We start from the raw sequence: 21,415 nt of genomic DNA on the forward strand, positions 1-21,415 counted from the left end.
CCCCATTCCTGCTTTCTCACCATACCCCTTGATTCCCCTAGTAGTAAGGACTTCATCTAACTCCTTTTTGAATATATTTAGTGAATTGGCCTCAACAACTTTCTGTGGTAAAGAATTCCACAGGTTCACCACTCTCTGGGTGAAGAAATTCCTCCTCATCTCGGTCCTAAATGGCTTCCCCATTATCCTTAGACTGTGTCCCCTGGTTCTGGACTTCCCCAACATTGGGAACATTCTTCCTGCATCTAAACTGTCTAACCCCGTCAGAATTTTAAACGTTTCTATGAGGTCCCCTCTCATTCTTCTGAACTCCAGTGAATACAAGCCCAGTTGATCCAGTCTTTCTTGATAGGTCAGTCCCGGCATCCCGGGAATCAGTCTGGTGAACCTTCGCTGCACTCCCTCAATAGCAAGAATGTCCTTCCTCAGGTTAGGAGACCAAAACTGTACACGTTACTCCAGGTGTGGCCTCACCAAGGCCCTGTACAATTGTAGCAACACCTCCCTGCCCCTGTACTCAAATCCCCTCGCTATGAAGGCCAACATGCCATTTTCTTTCTTAACCGCCTGCTGTACCTGCATGCCAACCTTCAATGACTGATGTACCATGACACCCAGGTCTCTTTGCACCTCCCCTTTTCCTAATCTGTCACCATTCAGATAATAGTCTGTCTCTCTGTTTTTACCACCAAAGTGGATAACCTCACATTTATCCACATTATACTTCATCTGCCATGCATTTGCCCACTCACCTAACCTATCCAAGTCGCTCTGCAGCCTCATAGCATCCTCCTCGCAGCTCACACTGCCACCCAACTTAGTGTCATCCGCAAATTTGGAGATACTACATTTAATCCCCTCGTCTAAATCATTAATATAGAGTGTAAACAGCTGGGGCCCCAGCACAGAACCTTGCGGTACCCCACTAGTCACTGCCTGCCATTCTGAGAAGTCCCCATTTACTCCTACTCTTTGCTTCCTGTCTGACAACCAGTTCTCAATCCATGTCAGCACAATACCCCCAATCCCATGTGCTTTAACTTTGCACATTAATCTCTTGTGTGGGACCTTGTCGAAAGCCTTCTGAAAGTCCAAATATACCACATCAACTGGTTCTCCCTTGTCCACTCTACTGGAAACATCCTCAAAAAATTCCAGAAGATTTGTCAAGCATGATTTTCCTTTCACAAATCCATGCTGACTTGGACCTATCATGTCACCTCTTTCCAAATGCACTGCTATGACATCCTTAATAATTGATTCCATCATTTTACCCACTACCGATGTCAGGCTGACCGGTCTATAATTCCCTGTTTTCTCTCTCCCTCCTTTTTTAAAAAGTGGGGTTACATTGGCTACCCTCCACTCCATAGGAACTGATCCAGTCAATGGAATGTTGGAAAATGACTGTCAATGCATCCGCTATTTCCAAGGCCACCTCCTTAAGTACTCTGGGATGCAGTCCATCAGGCCCTGGGGATTTATCGGCCTTCAATCCCATCAATTTCCCCAACACAATTTCCTGACTAATAAGGATTTCCCTCAGTTCCTCCTCCTCACTAGACCCTCCGACCCCTTTTATATCCGGAAGGTTGTTTGTGTCCTCCTCAGTGAATACCGAACCAAAGTACTTGTTCAATTGGTCCGCCATTTCTTTGTTCCCCGTTATGACTTCCCCTGATTCTGACTGCAGGGGACCTACGTTTGTCTTTACTAACCTTTTTCTCTTTACATATCTATAGAAACTTTTGCAATCCGTCTTAATGTTCCCTGCAAGCTTCTTCTCGTACTCCATTTTCCCTGCCCTAATCAAACCCTTTGTCCTCCTCTGCTGAGTTCTAAATTTCTCCCAGTCCCCGGGTTCGCTGCTATTTCTGGCCAATTTGTATGCCACTTCCTTGGCTTTAATGCTATCCCTGATTTCCCTTGATAGCCACGGTTGAGCCACCTTCCCTTTTTTATTTTTACGCCAGACAGGAATGTACAATTGTTGTAGTTCATCCATGCGGTCTCTAAATGTCTGCCATTGCCCATCCACAGTCAACCCCTTCAGTATCATTCGCCAATCTATCCTAGCCAATTCACGCCTCATACCTTCAAAGTTACCCTTCTTTAAGTTCTGGACCATGGTCTCTGAATTAACTGTTTCATTCTCCATCCTAATGCAGAATTCCACCATATTATGGTCACTCTTCCCCAAGGGGCCTCGCACAACGAGATTGCTAATTAATCCTCTCTCATTACACAACACCCAGTCTAAGATGGCCTCCCCCCTAGTTGGTTCCTCGACATATTGGTCTAAAAAACCATCCCTTATGCACTCCAGGAAATCCTCCTCCACCGTATTGCTTCCAGTTTGGTTAACCCAATCTATGTGCATATTAAAGTCACCCATTATAACTGCTGCACCTTTATTGCATGCACCCCTAATTTCCTGTTTGATGCCCTCCCCAACATCACTACTACTGTTTGGGTGTTAGGGGGTTAGATACAGAGTAAAGCTCCCTCTACACTGTCCCATCAAACACTCCCAGGGCAGGTACAGGGGGTTAGATACAGAGTAAAGCTCCCTCTACACTGTCCCATCAAACACTCCCAGGGCAGGTACAGGGGGTTAGATACAGAGTAAAGCACCCTCTACACTGTCCCATCAAACACTCCCAGGACAGGTACAGGGGGTTAGATACAGAGTAAAGCTCCCTCTACACTGTCCCCATCAAACACTCCCAGGGCAGGTACAGCACGGGGTTAGATACAGAGTAAAGCTCCCTCTACACTGTCCCATCAAACACTCCCAGGGCAGGTACAGGGGGTTAGATAGAGTAAAGCTCCCTCTACACTGTCCCATCAAACACTCCCAGGGCAGATACAGCAGGGGGTTAGATACAGAGTAAAGCTCCCTCTACACTGTCCCATCAAACACTCCCAGGGCAGGTACAGGGGGTTAGATACAGAGTAAAGCTCCCTCTACACTGTCCCATCAAACACTCCCAGGGCAGGTACAGGGGGTTAGATACAGAGTAAAGCTCCCTCTACACTGTCCCATCAAACACTCCCAAGGTGAGATGCACCTGAGCCGGGGATCAGAGTACTGCGATGGGCCGCTCACTGTGCGCAAGTACCTCCGCCCCCGCCTCATCTGTCCCCAGCTGCCCGAAGGCGGAAGGCCCTTTCGCTATCGAGCGGCTTGCGTCAGTCCCATGGAGGGGACTGCAAGGCTCTGAGAGCTGGCATGTGCTGGCAGGCCCTGTTCCCCCGACAACGGTCGCTCGGCGACACTTGCAGCCCTTCAACGCCACCTTCCTACGCGAGGGTTGGCTTCGGAATAAATTCTTTCCGACACCCTGGTAATAGGGAGGGGCAGTCAGGTGTTTGGTTTCATCCTGTTCTTTGGAGACTGGAGGTGCCAGCAAGTGACACCGAGCCCGGCTTAAAAACTGCTCATTCGATGCGCTCCTGTTTTGATTTTTGCCTGTTCTTCATCATCAGGGTTAGATTAAGAGGACAGGTTGTACACAGACAAGGCTTGCATTCCCTTTAGTATAGAGGATTAAGGGGTGATCTGATCGATGTGTTTTAAGATGATTAAAGAATACGATACGGGGGATAGAAAGAAACTATGGTGTCAACCGTGGCTCAGTGGGTAGCACACTCGCCCGCGTCAGAAGTTTGTGGGTTCAAGTCACACTCCAGAATTTGACCACAGAAATCTGCAGTACTGAGGGAGTGCCGCACTGTCGGAGGGGCAGTACTGAGGGAGTGCCGCACTGTCGGAGGGGCAGTACTGAGGGAGTGCCGCACTGTCGGAGGGGCGGTACTGAGGGAGTGCCGCACTGTCGGACGGGCAGTACTGAGGGAGAGCCGCACTGTCGGAGGACAGTACTGAGGGAGTGCCGCACTGTCGGAGGACAGTACTGAGGGAGTGCCGCACTGTCGGAGGGGCGGTACTGAGGGAGTGCCGCACTGTCGGACGGGCAGTACTGAGGGAGTGCCGCACTGTCGGAGGGGCAGTACTGAGGGAGTGCCGCACTGTCGGAGGGGCAGTACTGAGGGAGTGCCGCACTGTCGGAGGGGCGGTACTGAGGGAGTGCCGCACTGTCGGACGGGCAGTACTGAGGGAGAGCCGCACTGTCGGAGGACAGTACTGAGGGAGTGCCGCACTGTCGGAGGACAGTACTGAGGGAGTGCCGCACTGTCGGAGGGGCGGTACTGAGGGAGTGCCGCACTGTCGGAGGGGCGGTACTGAGGGAGTGCCGCACTGTCGGACGGGCGGTACTGAGGGAGCACCGCACTGTCGGAGGGGCGGTACTGAGGGAGTGCCGCACTGTCGGAGGGGCGGTACTGAGGGAGTGCCGCACTGTCGGAGGACAGTACTGAGGGAGCGCCGCACTGTCGGAGGGGCAGTGCTGAGGGAGCGCCGCACTGTCGGAGGGGCAGTGCTGAGGGAGCGCCGCACTGTCGGAGGGGCAGTGCTGAGGGAGCGCCGCACTGTCGGAGGGGCAGTGCTGAGGGAGCGCCGCACTGTCGGAGGGGCAGTGCTGAGGCAGCGCCGCACTGTCGGAGGGGCAGTACTGAGGGAGCGCCGCACTGTCGGAGGTGCCATCTTTCGGATGAGACGTTAAACCGAGGCCCTATCTGCCCCCTCCAGTGGACATAAAAGATCCCACGGCACTATTTCAAACAATGGGGCCAATATTTATCCCTCAGATCTGTGTCATTATGACATTGCTGTGTGTGGGAGCTTGCTGTGCGCAAATTGGCTGTCGCGTTTCTCACATTACAACAGTGACTACACTCCAAAAGTACTTCATTGGCTGTAAAGCGCTTTGGGACGTCCGCTGGTCGTGAAAGGCGCCATGTAAATGTAAGTCTTTCTTTCTTTTCTGGTGGTTGGGGGGTGAGCGGGCAGTGGGGGAGTCCAGAACAAGGGAGCGTCACCTTAAAATTAGATCCAGGCCGTTCAGGAGTGATGTCGAGAAGCACTTCCTCACACAAAGGCTAGTGGGATCTGGAACTCTCTCCCCCGAAAAGCTGTGGAGGCTGGGGGTCAATTGGAGCTTTCAAAACTGAGATCAGTAGATTTTTGTTGGGTAAGGGGATTAAGGGTTAACCAAGGCGGGTCGATAAGAGTTAAGAGACAGGATCAGCCGTGATCTCATTGAACAGGCTCGAGGGGCTGAATGGGCCTCCTCCTGTTCCTGTGTAACAGGCTCGAGGGGCTGAATGGGAATCCTCCTGTTCCTGTGTAACAGGCTCGAGGGGCTGAATGGGCCTCGTCCTGTTCCTGTGTACCAGGCTCGAGGGGCTGAATGGCCTCCTCCTGTTCCTGTGTAACAGGCTCGAGGGGCTGAATGGGCCTCCTCCTGTTCCTGTGTAACAGGCTCGAGGGGCTGAATGGGCCTCGTCCTGTTCCTGTGTACCAGGCTCGAGGGGCTGAATGGCCTCCTCCTGTTCCTGTGTAACAGGCTCGAGGGGCTGAATGGACCTCCTCCTGTTCCTGTGTATCAGGCTCGAGGGGCTGAATGGCCTCCTCCTGTTCCTGTGTAACAGGCTCAAGGGGCTGAATGGGCCTCCTCCTGTTCCTGTGTAACAGACTCGAGGGGCTGAATGGGCCTCGTCCTGTTCCTGTGTACCAGGCTCGAGGGGCTGAATGGCCTCCTCCTGTTCCTGTGTAACAGGCTCAAGGGGCTGAATGGGCCTCCTCCTGTTCCTGTGTACTAGGCTTGAGGGGCTGATTGGCCTCCTCCTGTTCCTGTGTACTAGGCTCGAGGGGCTGAATGGCCTCCTCCTGTTCCTGTGTAACAGGCTCGAGGGGCTGAATGGCCTCCTCCTGTTCCTGTGTTCCGACGAGGCGAGAATCTGACTCTCACTGACACCTGTTCTGGCTGGTAATTAATTCTGAATGCTCTATCATCGTCCGATGCGGTATCATAGCAATTATAGAATGCAGTGACGTGCACAAACCTGGATTGATTTACAAAGTGGCCATGATATTGTTTATCTCGCGTTTGCTCTTCCCTCCAGGCCAGCTTTCCGCTTCAGAAAGAAATACTTGCATTTCTACAGCACCATTCACGACCACCGGACGTCCCAAAGCACTTCACAGCCAATGAAGTAATTTTCGAAGTGTAGTCACTGTTGTAATGTGGGAAACGCGGCAGCTCAATTTGCTCGCAGGTCTTCAGGTTAACATCTCATCCGAAAAACAGCACTTCCGACAGTGTGGTGCTCCCTCAGTACTGCCCCTCCGACAGTGTGGTGCTCCCTCAGTACTGCCCCTCCAACAGTGCAGCGCTCCCTCAGTACTGCCCCTCCGACAGTGCGGCGCTCCCTCAGTACTGGTCTCCGACAGTGTGGTGCTCCCTCAGTACTGCCCCTCCAACAGTGCGGCGCTCCCTCAGTACTGCCCCTCCAACAGTGCGGCGCTCCCTCAGTACTGCCCCTCCAACAGTGCAGCGCTCCCTCAGTACTGCCCCTCCGACAGTGCGGCACTCCCTCAGTACTGCCCCTCCAACAGTGCGGCGCTCCCTCAGTACTGCCCCTCCAACAGTGCAGCGCTCCCTCAGTACTGCCCCTCCGACAGTGCAGCGCTCCCTCAGTACTGCCCCTCCAACAGTGCAGCGCTCCCTCAGTACTGCCCCTCCGACAGTGCAGCACTCCCTCTACTGCCCCTCCGACAGTGCAGCGCTCCCTCAGTAATGCCCTTTCGACAGTGCGGCGCTCCCTCAGTACTGCCCCTCCGACAGTGCGGTGCTCCCTCAGTACTGCCCCTCCGGCAGTGCGGCGCTCCTTCAATACTGCCCCTCCGACAGTGCGGCACTCCCTCAGTACTGCCCTCCGACATTGCGGCACTCCCTCAGTACAGCGCTTCCAACAGTGCAGCACTCCCTCAGTACCGCCCCTCCGGCAGTGCGGGGCTCCCTCAGTACTGCCCCTCCGACAGTGCGGCGCTCCCTCAGTACTGCCCCTCCGGCAGTGCGGCGCTCCCTCAGTACTGCCCCTCCGACAGTGCAGCACTCCCTCTACTGCCCCTCCGACAGTGCAGCGCTCCCTCAGTAATGCCCTTTCGACAGTGCGGCGCTCCCTCAGTACTGCCCCTCTGACAGTGCGGCGCTCCCTCAGTACTGCCCCTCCGACAGTGTGGCACTCCCTCAGTACTGCCCCTCCGACAGTGCAGCGCTCCCTCAGTACTGCCCCTCCGACAGTGCGGTGCTCCTCAGAGGGGCAGTACTGGAGGAGCTGCCGACTTTTGGATGAGACATTAAACCGAGGCCCCGTCCGGCCTCTCAGATGGATGTAAAAGATCCCATGACACTATTTCGAAGAGGAGCAGGGGCGTCCTCCCCAGTGTCCTAGGGCCAACATTTATCGCTCAATCAACGTAAGAAAAACAATTTATCTGCTTGATTTGCTTGTGCGTAAATTGGCTGCCACGTTTCCCACATTATAACTACATTCCAAAAAAGTACTTCATTCTCTGTAAAGGGCTTTGAGACGTCTGGTGGTCGTGAAAGGCGCTACATAAATGTAAGTCACACTGGAAATAGCCACGATTCCTCAGCCGAAAGCGCCAGGCTCAACTTTATCTCAAGTTTTATATGTTGCTCTTTTTTTAAAAAGGTCTTTCGTATCATCTCAGCAGGGTGCATGCAACTTCGCCGCTAAACCTACAACTTCTAGCCGTCCAAATATCATTGTGACTATTTGCACCGTGTTTCTTCTGTCCTTCTGCGCCTGCGTCCTCTGCCCTCCACCTCCCCCCGCCCCCCCACCCTTCACGGCCCGAAACCGGAACCGGACGTGGGGACCCGCAATTGACCACTTTGTTCCTCTGAGCCTCCGACCAAGCTGCGCTGCTGATCCTCCGAGTTTCAGCTGGGGGAGCCACCGGGCGGGCGGGGGAGAGAGAGGCGGGAACCTGGGAGGCTTTTACAGGGTTGGTGATCTATCCTCTCCGGCTTCTGAAGCCAGAATGGATCGAATTACACTTTGCAAAAGTCAATCGGAACTTGGGCTGGGCGGTTCCAGTTACACATTCCAGAGAAACTTCTGGGTATGGCTCATCATCCAAGGGGATCAATCAGGTTATAGTGGAGAGCCAATCTGAGACAATGGGGCCATTTTGTCAGTGCAAATAACCGAGTCCCAAATATATACATCGAATCGTGGTCATTAGCATTTTACACGCATTAGGATGTTAGCGACAGTTACTGTTCTTTCCTGAACCTTAGGGGACTGCGGCCACATTTGAGAAGAAGCAGGGCTTGCCAATTATTCTAGCGACCAGCAAAACGAACACAATTTCCATTCTATCAAAATGGCTGCTGACAACGAATTCCGGCAAGAACAACGGCAGAAGGGGTACTGAGGTGAATGATCAGCCATGATCTTATTGAATGGTGGTGCAGGCAGTAAGGGCCGAATGGCCTACTCCTGCACCAATTTTCTATGTTTCTAACCAAGAGATGTTGGCAGCAGTTGTGTCCTTTTATGTCGTTGGCAGCAATCGTGTTCTTTTAGGTCGTTGGCAGCAATCGTGTTCTTTTATGTCGTTGGCAGCAGGCAAGTAATTTTATGTCGTTAGCAGCAGGCACGCCATTTTATGGCGTTGGCAGCAGTCATGTTCTTTTATGGCGTTAGCAGTAGGCACGTCATTTTATGTCGTTAACAGCAGCACACCATTTTATGGCGTTGGCAGCAGGCACGTAATTTTATGGCGTTGGCAACAGGCACGTAATTTTATGGCGTTGGCAACAGGCACGTCATTTTATGGCATTGGCAACAGGAACATTATTTTATGGCGTTGGCAGCAATCATGTCCTTTTATGTCGTTGGCAGCAGTCATGTCTTTTTTTTAAAAAAGGCTGCCGATGGCGTCATTGTGATGTCACAATGAGGCCGCAAGCATACGACATCATCACGAGACACTGCTATTGGTTCAGCAGCTGGCAGCAAAGGGTCATCATCGTCACAACATGTCTTAACATTCTCCAAACGGTCGGCGAGAGAGGTGTTTGGGCCGGTTTATGTCGGTGGAAGATGTTATTGGGTTGCGACCCACAGAGATGTGCACGGTCTCGGCGCCCATCCACGCCCTCTTTCTGGGCCACCCGTGGGACGGCGCCGGCGGCGAGTTCGGGGTCGAGCTCGGGCTCCCGCTCGCTCTGCGATCTCCTGGGCGACTGGCACAAGCTGACAGACTGCAGCTTCCAGCAGTGGTGCGAAGGAGCGTCGGAGTGTGGTGAGCCTACACGGGGGAGGTAGCTTGCCGCTCAGCCCTGGAGGGAGAGACCCTCGATAAGAGCCCCTTCGTCTCTCCCCCTGCCCACTCCCCACCACACCATCCCTGGCAACACATGCAGGATCGTGGGTTTTCATTATTCATTCACGGGATGTGGGTGTCGCTGGCAAGGCCGGCATTTATTGCCCATCCCCCTAATCGCCCCTTGAGAAGGTGGTGGTGAGCCACCTTCTTGAACCGCTGCAGTCCGTGTGGTGAAGGTGCTCCCACAGTGCTGTTCGGGAGTTCCAGGATTGTGACCCAGCAACGGTGAAGGAACGGCCGATATATTTCCAAGTCGGGATGGTGTGTGACTGGGAGGGGAACGTGGAGGTGGTGGTGTTCCCAGGCGCCTGCTGCCCTTGTCCTTCTAGGCGGTAGAGGTCGCGGGTTTGGGAGGTGCTGTCGAAGAAGCCTTGGCGAGTTGCTGCAGTGCATCTTGTAGATGGTACACACTGCAGCCACGGTGCGCCGGTGGTGGAGGGAGTGAATGTTGAAGGTGGTGGGTAACGTGTCGATCAAGCGGCTGCTTTGTCCTGGATGGTGTCGAGCTTCTCGAGTGTTGTTGGAGCCGCAACTCATCCAGGCAAGTGGGGAGTGTTCCCTCACACTCCTGACTTGTGCTTTGTAGAGGGTGATCGGGGTCCAGGAGAGGCGTGAGTTCGGGGCCAGGGGCCCAGGGGCAGCACGGGCCCAGCCCACACTGCGACATGTGCGCGCACTAGGCCCGTGCAGCAGAGCAGGTCTCCAGTCATCTTGGTTAACCCTTGCCACTGGACCAAGACCTAACTCCGTCAAGCCCATGTGGTGGCTGGTGTGCAACGGTCACCCCACGTTAAAAAAATTCACGCACAGGCATCTTTCACCCTTCAGGATGTAGTTCGGGACGTGGAATATTAGGTCCTTCATTGAAACATCTGTGAACTCATCCTTTTCTGACGTGGAAGCAAGTCCTCCTCGTTTCGAGGGACTGCTTATGATGATGAGAGGGTGGAGAGGCTCTGGGGGGGGTCAGGAGGTGAGACACTTGCCGCAGAATACCCAGCCTCTGACCTGCATGAGCATGGTGGGTGTAAATATCTGTGTTCGGGCAGCCCAAAGCCCAGCCCATTATGCCTTGAGCATGCCACACCTTCGAAAAGTGAGTGCACAGGTACAAAGAGTAATCGCTAATCCTTGGGGGAGAAATTGGTCTGCTTTGCGCCTCCTGTTAGCGCCTGCGGTGGGCGGTAATGGGGCGCTAAGTGGGGGTCACCGACCGGCTGCGGCGAGATCACCGAAGCCCGCGGCCTTCCACGACGGCTTTGCGCTAAGAGTTACCGCCCTGTGGATCGTGACGTCATCCGGCGGGCGGTGCCCCGGGTGTGATATTCGCGCCCGCCCTCTGCAGCATCGCCAAGCATCAACAACGGCAGCTGCAGGAGGCATTGTCACCTCGACCGGCCACTCGGGGAGCGAAATTTCACGGCAGTGGTGGTCAGCTCGGGCAAAATTTATTTATCTCCCCATTCTGGTGCCTCCTGATCTCTTTTGTCCCCCCCCCCCCGCGATTGCTCAGCCCTGTACTCTGGAGAACTGCGTACCGTTTTAGTCTCCTTATTGCATTAGAGGCAGTTCAGAGAAGGTTCACTAGGTTGATTCCTGCATTTAGGGTTAGGGTTAGGTTATAGGCCCTCAAATCTACCACCAAACTCATGGTCTACAGGGCTGTCGTAATACCTGCCTTCCTGTATGGATCTGAGGCATGGACGATGTATAGAAGGCACCTCAAGTCGCTGGAGATATATCACCAACGATGTCTCCGCAACATCCTGCAAATCCCCTGGGAGGACAGACGCACCAACATCTCGTCCAGGCTAACATCCCCAGTATTGAAGCACTGACCAAACTCAATCAGCTTCGCTGGGTAGGCCACATAGTTCCCATGCCAGATACGAGACTCCCTAAGCAAATGCTTTATGCGGAGCTCCTTCATGGTAAATGAGCCAAAGGTGGGCAGCGGAAGCGTTACAAGGACACCCTCAAAGCCTCCGTGATAAAGTGCGACATCCCCACCGAGAGACCCTGGCCGAAGACCGCCCAAGGTGGAGAAAGTGCATCCGGGAGAGCGCTGAGCACCTCGAGTCTCAACGCAAAGAGCGTGAAGAGGTCAGGTGCAGGCAGCGGAAGGAATGTGCGACAAACCAGCCCCACCCACCCCTTCCCACGACGAATGTCTGTCTCACCTGTGACAGTCTGTGGCTCTCGTATTGGACTGTTCAGCCACCAGAGAACTCACTTTGGGAGTGGAAGCAAGTCTTCCTCGATTCCGAGGGACTGCCTATGATGATGATGATGATGATGATATGTTATTAGTGTTTCGTGCAGCGGGGGAATTTTATATTCCTTACTGCTACTTTTGATCAGCTTATGCTTTCCGGAGTTTACTACGCAGCCTTTCTTGCCTTTGACCCTTGATTTGTCATCTTTAGTTATTTTCCTTGTTTTAAATTATTTTAATTAAGCGAGCGTGATACTTTCTGCTCTCGTTTTCTCTTTTGCAGAGGTGATCCTATTGAAAGATATAAGATTGTGAGGGGGCTTGACAGGGTAGATGCAGAGAGGATGCTTCCCCTCGTGGGGGAATCCAGAACTAGGGGGCACAGTCTCAGAATGAGAGGCCGCCCATTTAAAACGAAAATGAGAAGGAATTTCTTCACTGAGAGGGTGGTGAATCTGTGGAATTCTCTGCCCCAGAGAGCTGTGGAGGCTGGGTCATTGAATATATTTAAGGTGGAGATAGACAGATTTTTGAACGTTAAGGGAGTCGAGGGTTATGGGGAGCGGGCGGGGAAGTGGAGCTGAGTCCATGATCAGATCAGCCGCGATATTATTGAATGGCGGTGCAGGTTCGAGGGGCCGAATCCTGCTCCTATTTCTTATGCTCTTATGACCCACATCTCTGCTCCATCACCAAGACTGCCTATTTCCCCCTCCGTAACATCGCCCGTCTCCGCTGCTCAAACCCTCATCACAGTCCTCCCCACCTCCAGACCCCACCTGTTCCACGCTCTCGTGGCGAGCTTCCCACGTTCCACCCTCCGTAACCATCAGCTCATCCAAAGCTCTGCTGTCCCCGTGTCCTCACCCGCACCGAGTCCCACTCACCCATCACCCCCTGTGCCCCGTGTCCTAACTCGCACCGAGTCCCACTCACCCATCACCCCCTGTGCTCCGTGTCCTCACCCGCACCGAGTCCCACTCACCCATCGCCCCCTGTGCCCCGTGTCCTAACTCACACCGAGTCCCACTCACCCATCACCCTCTGTGCTCACTGACCCCGTGTCCTAACTCACACCCAGTCCCACTCACCCATCACCCTCTGTGCTCACTGACCCCGTGTCCTAACTCACACCCAGTCCCACTCACCCATCACCCTCTGTGCTCACTGACCCCGTGTCCTAACTCACACACAGTCCCACTCACCCATCACCCCCTGTGCTCACTGACCCCGTGTCCTAACTCACACCCAGTCCCACTCACCCATCACCCCCTGTGCTCACTGACCCCGTGTCCTAACTCACACCCAGTCCCACTCACCCATCACCCCTCGTGCTCGCTGCCCCGTGTCCTAACTCTCACCGAGTCCCACTCACCCATCACCCCCTGTGCTCACTGACCCCGTGTCCTAACTCACACCCAGTCCCACTCACCCATCACCCCCTGTGCTCACTGACCCGTGTCCTAACTCACACCGAGTCCCACTCACCCATCACCCCCTGTGCTCACTGACCCAGTGTCCTAACTCGCACCGAGTCCCACTCACCCATCACCCCCTGTGCTCACTGACCCCCGTGTCCTAACTCACACCCAGTCCCACTCACCCATCACCCTCTGTGCTCACTGACCCCGTGTCCTAACTCACACCCAGTCCCACTCACCCATCACCCCCTGTGCTCACTGACCCGTGTCCTAACTCACACCGAGTCCCACTCACCCATCACCCCCTGTGCTCACTGACCCAGTGTCCTAACTCGCACCGAGTCCCACTCACCCATCACCCACTGTGCTCACTGACCCCGTGTCCTAACTCACACCCAGTCCCACTCACCCATCACCCCCTGTGCTCACTGACCCAGTGTCCTAACTCGCACCATGTCCCACTCACCCATCACCCCCTGTGCTCACTGACCCCGTGTCCTAACTCGCACCCAGTCCCACTCACCCATCACCCCCTGTGCTCACTGCCCCCGTGTCCTAACTCACACCGAGTCCCACTCACCCATCACCCCCTGTGCTCGCTGTCCCCGTGTCCTAACTCACACCCAGTCCCACTCACCCATCACCCCCTGTGCTCACTGACCCGTGTCCTAACTCGCACCGAGTCCCACTCACCCATCACCCCCTGTGCTCGCTGTCCCCGTGTCCTAACTCACACCCAGTCCCACTCACCCATCGCTCCCTGTGCTCACTGACCCGTGTCCTAACTCACACCGAGTCCCACTCACCCATCACCCCCTGTGCTCACTGACCCCGTGTCCTAACTCACACCGAGTCCCACTCACCCATCACCCCCTGTGCTCACTGACCCCGTGTCCTAACTCGCACCGAGTCCCACTCCCCCATCACCCCCTGTGCTCGCTGACCCCGTGTCCTAACTCGCACCGAGTCCCACTCACCCATCACCCCCTGTGCTCGCTGACCTATATTGGCTCCTGGTCCGGCAACACCATTTAAAAATTCTCATCCTCGTTTTCAAATCCCCACACGGCCCTCGCACCACCTCCCTATCTCTGTAATCTCCTCCAGCCCCTACACCCCTCCCTATCTCTGTAACGCCCTCCAGCCCGTACACCCCTCCCTATCTCTGTAACCTCCTCCAGCCCGTACACCCCTCCCTATCTCTGTAACGCCCTCCAGCCTGTACACCCCTATCTCTGTAACCTCCTCCAGCCCCTACACCCCTCCCTATCTCTGTAACCTCCTCCAGCCGCTACACCCCGTGGCCCAACACAGACAGCACGAAGATTCATTCACCCCAGGATTGGCCCTTCCGTTTAAGCGAGGGAAGCAGCCTGTACAGACGGCAGCGCTGCACGGAAACATTGCTCAGCACTCTGCCGCTAACGCCCCACTCACTCCCTTTAGTGCTCTACGGGGAGGTGGTAGCGCTTGCTTTAGCGCTCCGCTCCCCTCTTGGAGCGCTAAAGCAGCAGTTCGCGCTGCCAGTAAGTCTTTCATGCCCGCCAATCAATTTCACTCTCCCTGCAGTTATCCCGCCCACCCACCCCCACCACCCCAAAAATAGAAAATAGGTGCAGGAGTAGGCCATTCGGCCCTTCGAGCCTGCACCACCATTCAATAAGATCATGGCTGATCATTCCCTCAGTACCCCTTTCCTGCTTTCTCTCCATACCCCTTGATCCCTTTAGCCGTAAGGGCCATATCTAACTCCCTTTTGAATATATCTAATGAATTGGCCTCAACAACTCTCTGCGGTAGAGAATTCCACAGGTTCACAATTCTCTGAGTGAAGAAGTTTCTCCTCATCTCGGTCCTAACTGGCTTACCCCTTATCCTTAGACTGTGACCCCTGGTTCTGGACTTCCCCAGCAACGGGAAAATTCTTCCTGCATCTAACCTGTCCAGTCCCGTCAGAATTGTATGTTTCTATGAGATCCCCCCCCTCATCCTTCTAAACTCCAGTGAATACAGGCTTAGTCGATCCAGTCTCTCCTCATATGTCAGTCCTGCTATCCCGGGAATCAGTCTGGTGAACCTTCGCTGCACTCCCTCAATACCAAGAATGTCCTTCCTCAGATTAGGAGACCAAAACTGAACACAATATTCCAGGTGAGGCCTCACCAAGGCCCTGTAGAACTGCAGTAAGACCTCCCTGCTCCTATACTCAAATCCTCTCGCAATGAAGGCCAACATGCCATTTGCCTTCTTCACCGCCTGCTGTACCTGCATGCCAACTTTCAATGACTGATGTACCATGACACCCAGGTCTCGTTGCACCTCCTCTTTTACTAATCTGTCACCATTCAGATAATATTCTGCCTTCCTGATTTGTCCACCAAAGTGGATAACCTCACATTTATCCACATTGTACGACATCTGCCATGCATTTGCCCACTATTTGCCCAATGGGGCGCTCCGAGATTTCTGGTCCAAATTGTGTTCTTTTTCTCTTTCAGACAAGATATGCGTGGCCAAGATGCTGGGCAGAGCAACAGCGGGGAAGGCCTTCTTCCAGAGACAGCTGCAAGCCACGCTGAAGGACACCACCGTGGGACCGCAGCAGGCCATCCGACAGGTGTACTCGTAGGTGTCAGCCAAGCCCAGGAGGGACAGCTAGCAGCTCACCCGCTGCTGAAACCCTCATCCGTGCCCTTGTTACCTCTAAACTTCCCACACTCCAATCACTGACCTGGCCCTTGATGACGTCACCCTTCGCTGCCATCGCCCTCCTGCACCAGCCCCCGCTGCTCCCTGAAGTAATACGCCTCCACACTGCTCCCGAGACCACTCGCCGCTCCTTTTATGGCCCCGACCTGCCGCTGGTGTTCACGCGCAGGTCGGAGCGGCGACATCAGAGCGAAGGAGCAGCGAGAGACTGTAGAGGGACGCGATCGGGGCCCAGCAGAGGCGTGAGCACAGGCCAGCCCACACTGCAATATGTGTGCGCACTAGGTCCGTGCAGCAGAGCAGGTCTCCAGTCGTCTTGGATAACCCTTGCCACTGGACCAAGATCTATCTCTTTCAAGCCCACGTGGTGGCTGGTGTGCAACGGCCACACACGTTAAAAAATCCACGCACAGGCATCTTCCACCCTTCAACATGTAGTTCAGGACCTGGAATATTAGGTCATTCATTGAAACACCTGTGAACTCATCCTTTATTAGCATGGAAGCAAGTCATCCTCGTTTCGAGGGATCGCCTATGGTGATGATGACCTCTAGACTCGACTATCCTAATGCGGCCTCCCACATTCTACCCTACGTAAACTAGAGGTGAACCAAAACTCGGCTGCCTCGTGTCCTAAATCACACCGAGTCCCGCTCACCGATCACCCCGCTCGCCATTGGTTCCCCGTCCGACAACGCCTCGATTTCATAATTCTCATCCTTGTTTTTAAATCCCACCGTGGTCTCGCCCCTCCCTATCTCTGTAATCTCCTCCAGCCCCTACACACTCCCTATCTCTGTAACCTTCTCCAGCCCCTACACCCCTCCCTATCTCTGTAATCTCCTCCAGCCCCTACACCCCACCCTATCTCTGTAACCTTCTCCAGCCCCTACACCCCTCCCTATCTCTATAACCTCCTCCAGCCCCTACACCCCTCCCTATCTCTGTAACCCCCTCCAGCTCCTACACCCCTCCCTATCTCTGTAACCCCCTCCAGCCCCTACACCCCTCCCTATCTCTGTAACCCCCTCCAGCCCCTACACCCCCTCTATCTCTGTATCCTGCCCCTACACCCCTCCCTATCTCTGTAACCCCCTCCAGCCCCTACATCCCTCCCTATCTCTGTAACCTCCTCCAGCCCTACACCCCTCCTTATCTCTGTAACCTTCTCCAGCCCCTACACCCCTCCCTATCTCTGTAACCCCCTCCAGCCCCTACACCCCTCTCTATCTCTAACCTCCTCCAGTCCCTACACCCCTCCCTATCTCTGTAACCCCCTCCAGCCCCTACACCCCTCTCTATCTCTAACCTCCTCCAGCCCCTACACCCCTCCCTATCTCTGTATCCTGCCCCTACACCCCTCCCTATCTCTGTAACCCCCTCCTGCCCCTACATCCCTCCCTATCTCTGTAACCTTCTCCAGCCACCCCCCCACCCCCACGATGTCTGCGCTCCTCTAATTCTGCCCTCCTGCGAATCCCTGATTATAATCGCTCCACCATCGGTGGCTATGCCTTCAGTTGCCTGGGCCCAAGCTCTGGAACTCCCTCCCTAAACTTCTTCGCCTCTCTTTCCTCCTCTAAGACACTCCTTAAAACGTACCTCTTTGACCAAGCTCCCGCACTAATTTCTACTTATGTGGCTCGGTGTTAAATTTTTATTTCATAATACTCCATTTCATAAAACGTTTCAAGACATTAAAAGGCGCTATATAAATACAATATTGAATCTGGTGGGGGGGGAAGGGAGTCCAGAACACGGGCGTCACCTTAAAATTAGAGCCAGGCCATTCAGGGAAGCACTTCTTCACACGAAGGGGAGCGGGAATCTGGAACACGCTCCCCCCAAAATGCTGTCAAGGCCAGGAGTAAATTGAATATTTTAAAACTGAGATTATAAGATTTTGGTTGGTTTAGGAAAAGGGATTAGGGGTTACAGAACCAAGACGGGTAGAGGGAGTTAAGATACAGGATCAGCCATGATCTAATTGAATGGCAGAACAGGCTCGAGGGGCTAAATGGCCTCCTCTTGTTGCTGTGCTGCGCTACAGGCCTAACCAGTGCTTATATCCGACACGAGCCTCCTCCCACTCTGATGATTTCTTCTCACCCTGTTCCCCCCGCCGCCCCCTTTCCCATATCCCTCAATTCCTCTCTCGCTCACAGAACAATACCGCACAGGAGGATCCCATTGGGCCCATCGTGCCTGTGCCGGCTCTGTAACAGAGCGATCCAATCAGTCCCACACTCCCCACTGCTCTTTCCCCAAAGCCCTGCAATATTATTTCCCCTTCCAGTATTTATCCGATTCCCGGTTTGAAAGTCACTATTGAATCTGCTCCCACCGCCCTTTCAGGCAGCGCGTTCCCGATCACAACAACTCGCTGCGTAAAAACATTCTCCCCATCTCCCCCTCTGGTTCCATCGCCGATTATCGTCAATCTGTGTCCCTCTGGTTCCATCGCCGATTATCGTCAATCTGTGTCCCTCTAGTTCCATCGCCGATTATCGTCAATCTGTGTCCCTCTGGTTCCATCGCCGATTATCGTCAATCTGTGTCCCTCTGGTTCCATCGCCGATTATCGTCAATCTGTGTCCCTCTGGTTCCATCGCCGATTATCGTCAATGTGTGTCCCTCTGGTTCCATCGCCGATTATCGTAAATCTGTGTCCCTCTGGTTCCATCGCCGATTATCGTCAATCTCTGACCCTCTGGTTCCATCGCCGATTATCGTCAATCTCTGACCCTCTGGTTCCATCGCCGATTATCGTCAATCTGTGTCCCTCTGGTTCCATCGCCGATTATCGTCAATCTGTGTCCCTCTGGTTCCATCGCCGATTATCGTCAATCTGTGTCCCTCTGGTTCCATCGCCGATTATCGTCAATCTGTGTCCCTCTGGTTCCATCGCCGATTATCGTCAATCCGTGTCCCTCTGGTTCCATCGCAGATTATCGTCAATCCGTGTCCCTCTGGTCCCATCGCCGATTATCGTCAATCTGTGTCCCTCTGGTTCCATCGCCGATTATCGTCAATCTGTGTCCCTCTGGTTCCATCGCCGATTATCGTCAATCTGTGTCCCTCTGGTTCCATCCCCGATTATCGTCAATCCGTGTCCCTCTGGTTACCGACCCTCCCGCCCCTGGGAACAGTGTCTCCTGATTTACTCTCTCAAAACCCTCATAATTTTGAACACCTCTTGTTAAATCTCCCCTTAACCTTCTCAGCTCTCAGGAGAACAATTTTTTGCGACAGTGCTGGCCAGAATTTGCTGCCACCTGCTGTTCAGCACTGCATTAACACCAACGTTAGCGTCCTCAACCAGGCCAACATCCCCAGCATTGAAGCACTGACCACACTCGACCAGCTCCGCTGGGCAGGGCCACATTGTCTGCATGCCTGACACGAGACTCCCAAAGCAAGCGCTCTACTCGGAACTCCTTCACAGCAAACGAGCCAAAGGTGGGCAGAGGAAACGTTACAAGGGACCACCCTCAAAGTCTCCCTGATAAAGTGCAACATCCCCACCGACACCTGGGAGTCCCTGGCCAAAGACCAGTCCGCCCTAAGTGGAGGAAGTGCATCTGGGAGGGCGCTGAGCACCTCGAGTCTCGTCGGCGAGAGCATGCAGAAACCAAGCGCAGGCAGCGGAAGGAGCGTGCGGCAAACCTGTCCCACCCTCCTTTTCCCTCAACGTCCCTATCTGTCCCACCTGTGACAGGGACGGTGGCTCTTGTATTGGACCGTTCAGCCACCCAAGAACTCATTTTAAGTGGAAGCAAGTCTTCCTCGATTCCGAGGGACTGCCTATGATGATGAACGTGACTTATTGAATCCTCTCACCAAGGCAAGCCAAGAGGGTGATCTGCCTCTCCAACTTACAGTGCTCCCCCCGTTAAATTCTCAACCACACCCTCACCACCACCTATGATGCCCTAGTCCCTATTAAAAAGATTACTCTCTCTCACGCTGGCCGTTCCCCCGGTATTTGCTCCCTCAAGTCAAAAGGGCGCAGACTTGAACGGATGTGGCGGACAACTAGTTTAGCCATTCACCGCCAGATCTGGCTCGAACGTCATTGGTCCCTGCTTGTCTACAAAAACTGCTCACTATTCCAGGATCATTCTGGAATGCAAACCCCCGGCTACTATTCTCTACTGCCAACCGTCTCCTTAATCCCCTCTCCCCTGTCTCCACCATCATCATCATGTAGAGGGAAGTGACTGGGGCCCAGGAGAGGCGTGAGCTTGGGGCCCAGAAGAGCCAAGGGTCCAGGGGCAGTATGGGCCAGCCCACACTGTGATGTGTGCGCACTAGGTCCTTGCAGCAGAGCTGGTCTCCGGTTGTCCTGGTTAACCCTTGCCACTGGACCAAGACCTAGCTCTGTCCATCCTGTGTGGTGGCTAGCGTGCAACGGCCACCACACATTAAAAAAATCCACGCACAGGCATCTTCCACCCTTCAGGATGTAGTTCAGGATCTGGAATATTGGGTCCTTCATTCAAACACCTGTGAACTCATCCCTTTTTGGTGTGGAAGCAAGTCATCCTCGCTTTGAGGGACTGCCTATGATGATCACTCATAACATGAGTCCTTAGGTGGCTGAACAGTCCAATACGGGAACCACAGTCTCTGTCACAGGTGGGACAGATAGTCGTTGAGGGAAAGGGAGCGTGGGACAGGTTTGCCGCACGCTCCTTCCACTGCCTGCGCTTGGTTTCTGCACGCTCTCGGCGACGAGACTAGAGGTGCTCAGCGCCCTCCCGGATGCACTTCCTCCACTTTGGGCGGTCTCCACCACACTCACCTCCAACAACAAGTGTGAGGAGCTCATGGACTTCTTTGTCTCAAAGACTGAGACCATCCGATCAGCTGCCTCTGCGAGTTCCCTTCCTTCCCCGAGCCCACTGGGCCAAACTTCATCGGAGGCTCCCACCTGCCCTAGCTCTAGACTCACATCTTTCTCTAGTTTCTCTCTGATCTCCCCTCTGGGTCTCCCCAAGCTCATCCTGTCCCGGAGACCCACTTCCTGCTCCCTTGACCCTATTCCCACTAAACTGCTGACCACCTAACTTCCTTTTGTGGTTCCCATGTTAGCCGACATTATTAGCGATTCTCTCTCTTCAGGTACTGGACCCCTCTCCTTCAAATCTGCCGTCATCACCCCTCTCCCCCAAAAAAAACAACCCTTGACCCCACTTCGCTTGCTAAACATCTCCAACTGCCCTTTCCTGTCCAAAGTACCTGAACGTGTTGTCGCCTTCCAAATCCGTGACCATCTTTCCATGAATTCAATGTTTGAATCCCTTCAATCTGGTTTTGACCCAGCGCAAGAGGCCTTGGGGGTGTTTTACTAGGATTGAAGACGCTGTATAGATGCGGGAATTTACTGCATAAAACAGGCCATTCGGCCCATTGCTGGTGTTTTCCATTATTTATTCATTCACGGGATGTGGGGGTCGCTGGCAAGGCTGGCATTTATTGCCCATCCCCAATTGCCCCTTGAGAATGTAGTGGTGAGCCGCCGCCTTGAGCTGCTGCAGTCCGTGCAGTGAAGGTGCTCCCACAGTGCTGTTAGGGAGGGAGTTCCAGGATTGTGACCCAGCGACGATGAAGGAACGGCCGATATATTTCCCAGTGGGGATGGTGTGTGACTGGGAGGGGAACGTGGAGGTGGTGGTGTTCCCATGCGCCTGCTGCCCTTGACCTTCGAGGCGGTAGAGGTCGCGGGTTTGGGAGGTGCTGCCG

General features: G+C 54.1%; 1 protein-coding gene across 1 annotated transcript in view; it reads left to right on the forward strand.

Annotated features, from left to right (window-relative positions):
* tdrkh (tudor and KH domain containing) overlaps positions 1-21,415 on the forward strand; it is a 136,588-nt gene that overhangs the window by 114,252 nt on the left and 921 nt on the right. Inside the window, exon 11 of the mRNA XM_070868524.1 lies at positions 15,460-15,586. Coding sequence (XP_070724625.1) covers positions 15,460-15,586 — 127 coding nt within the window. The remainder of the gene's footprint in view (positions 1-15,459; positions 15,587-21,415) is intronic.

This window comes from Pristiophorus japonicus, chromosome 30 (assembly GCF_044704955.1).
Source record: "Pristiophorus japonicus isolate sPriJap1 chromosome 30, sPriJap1.hap1, whole genome shotgun sequence".
Lineage (NCBI taxonomy): Eukaryota > Metazoa > Chordata > Chondrichthyes > Pristiophoridae > Pristiophorus > Pristiophorus japonicus.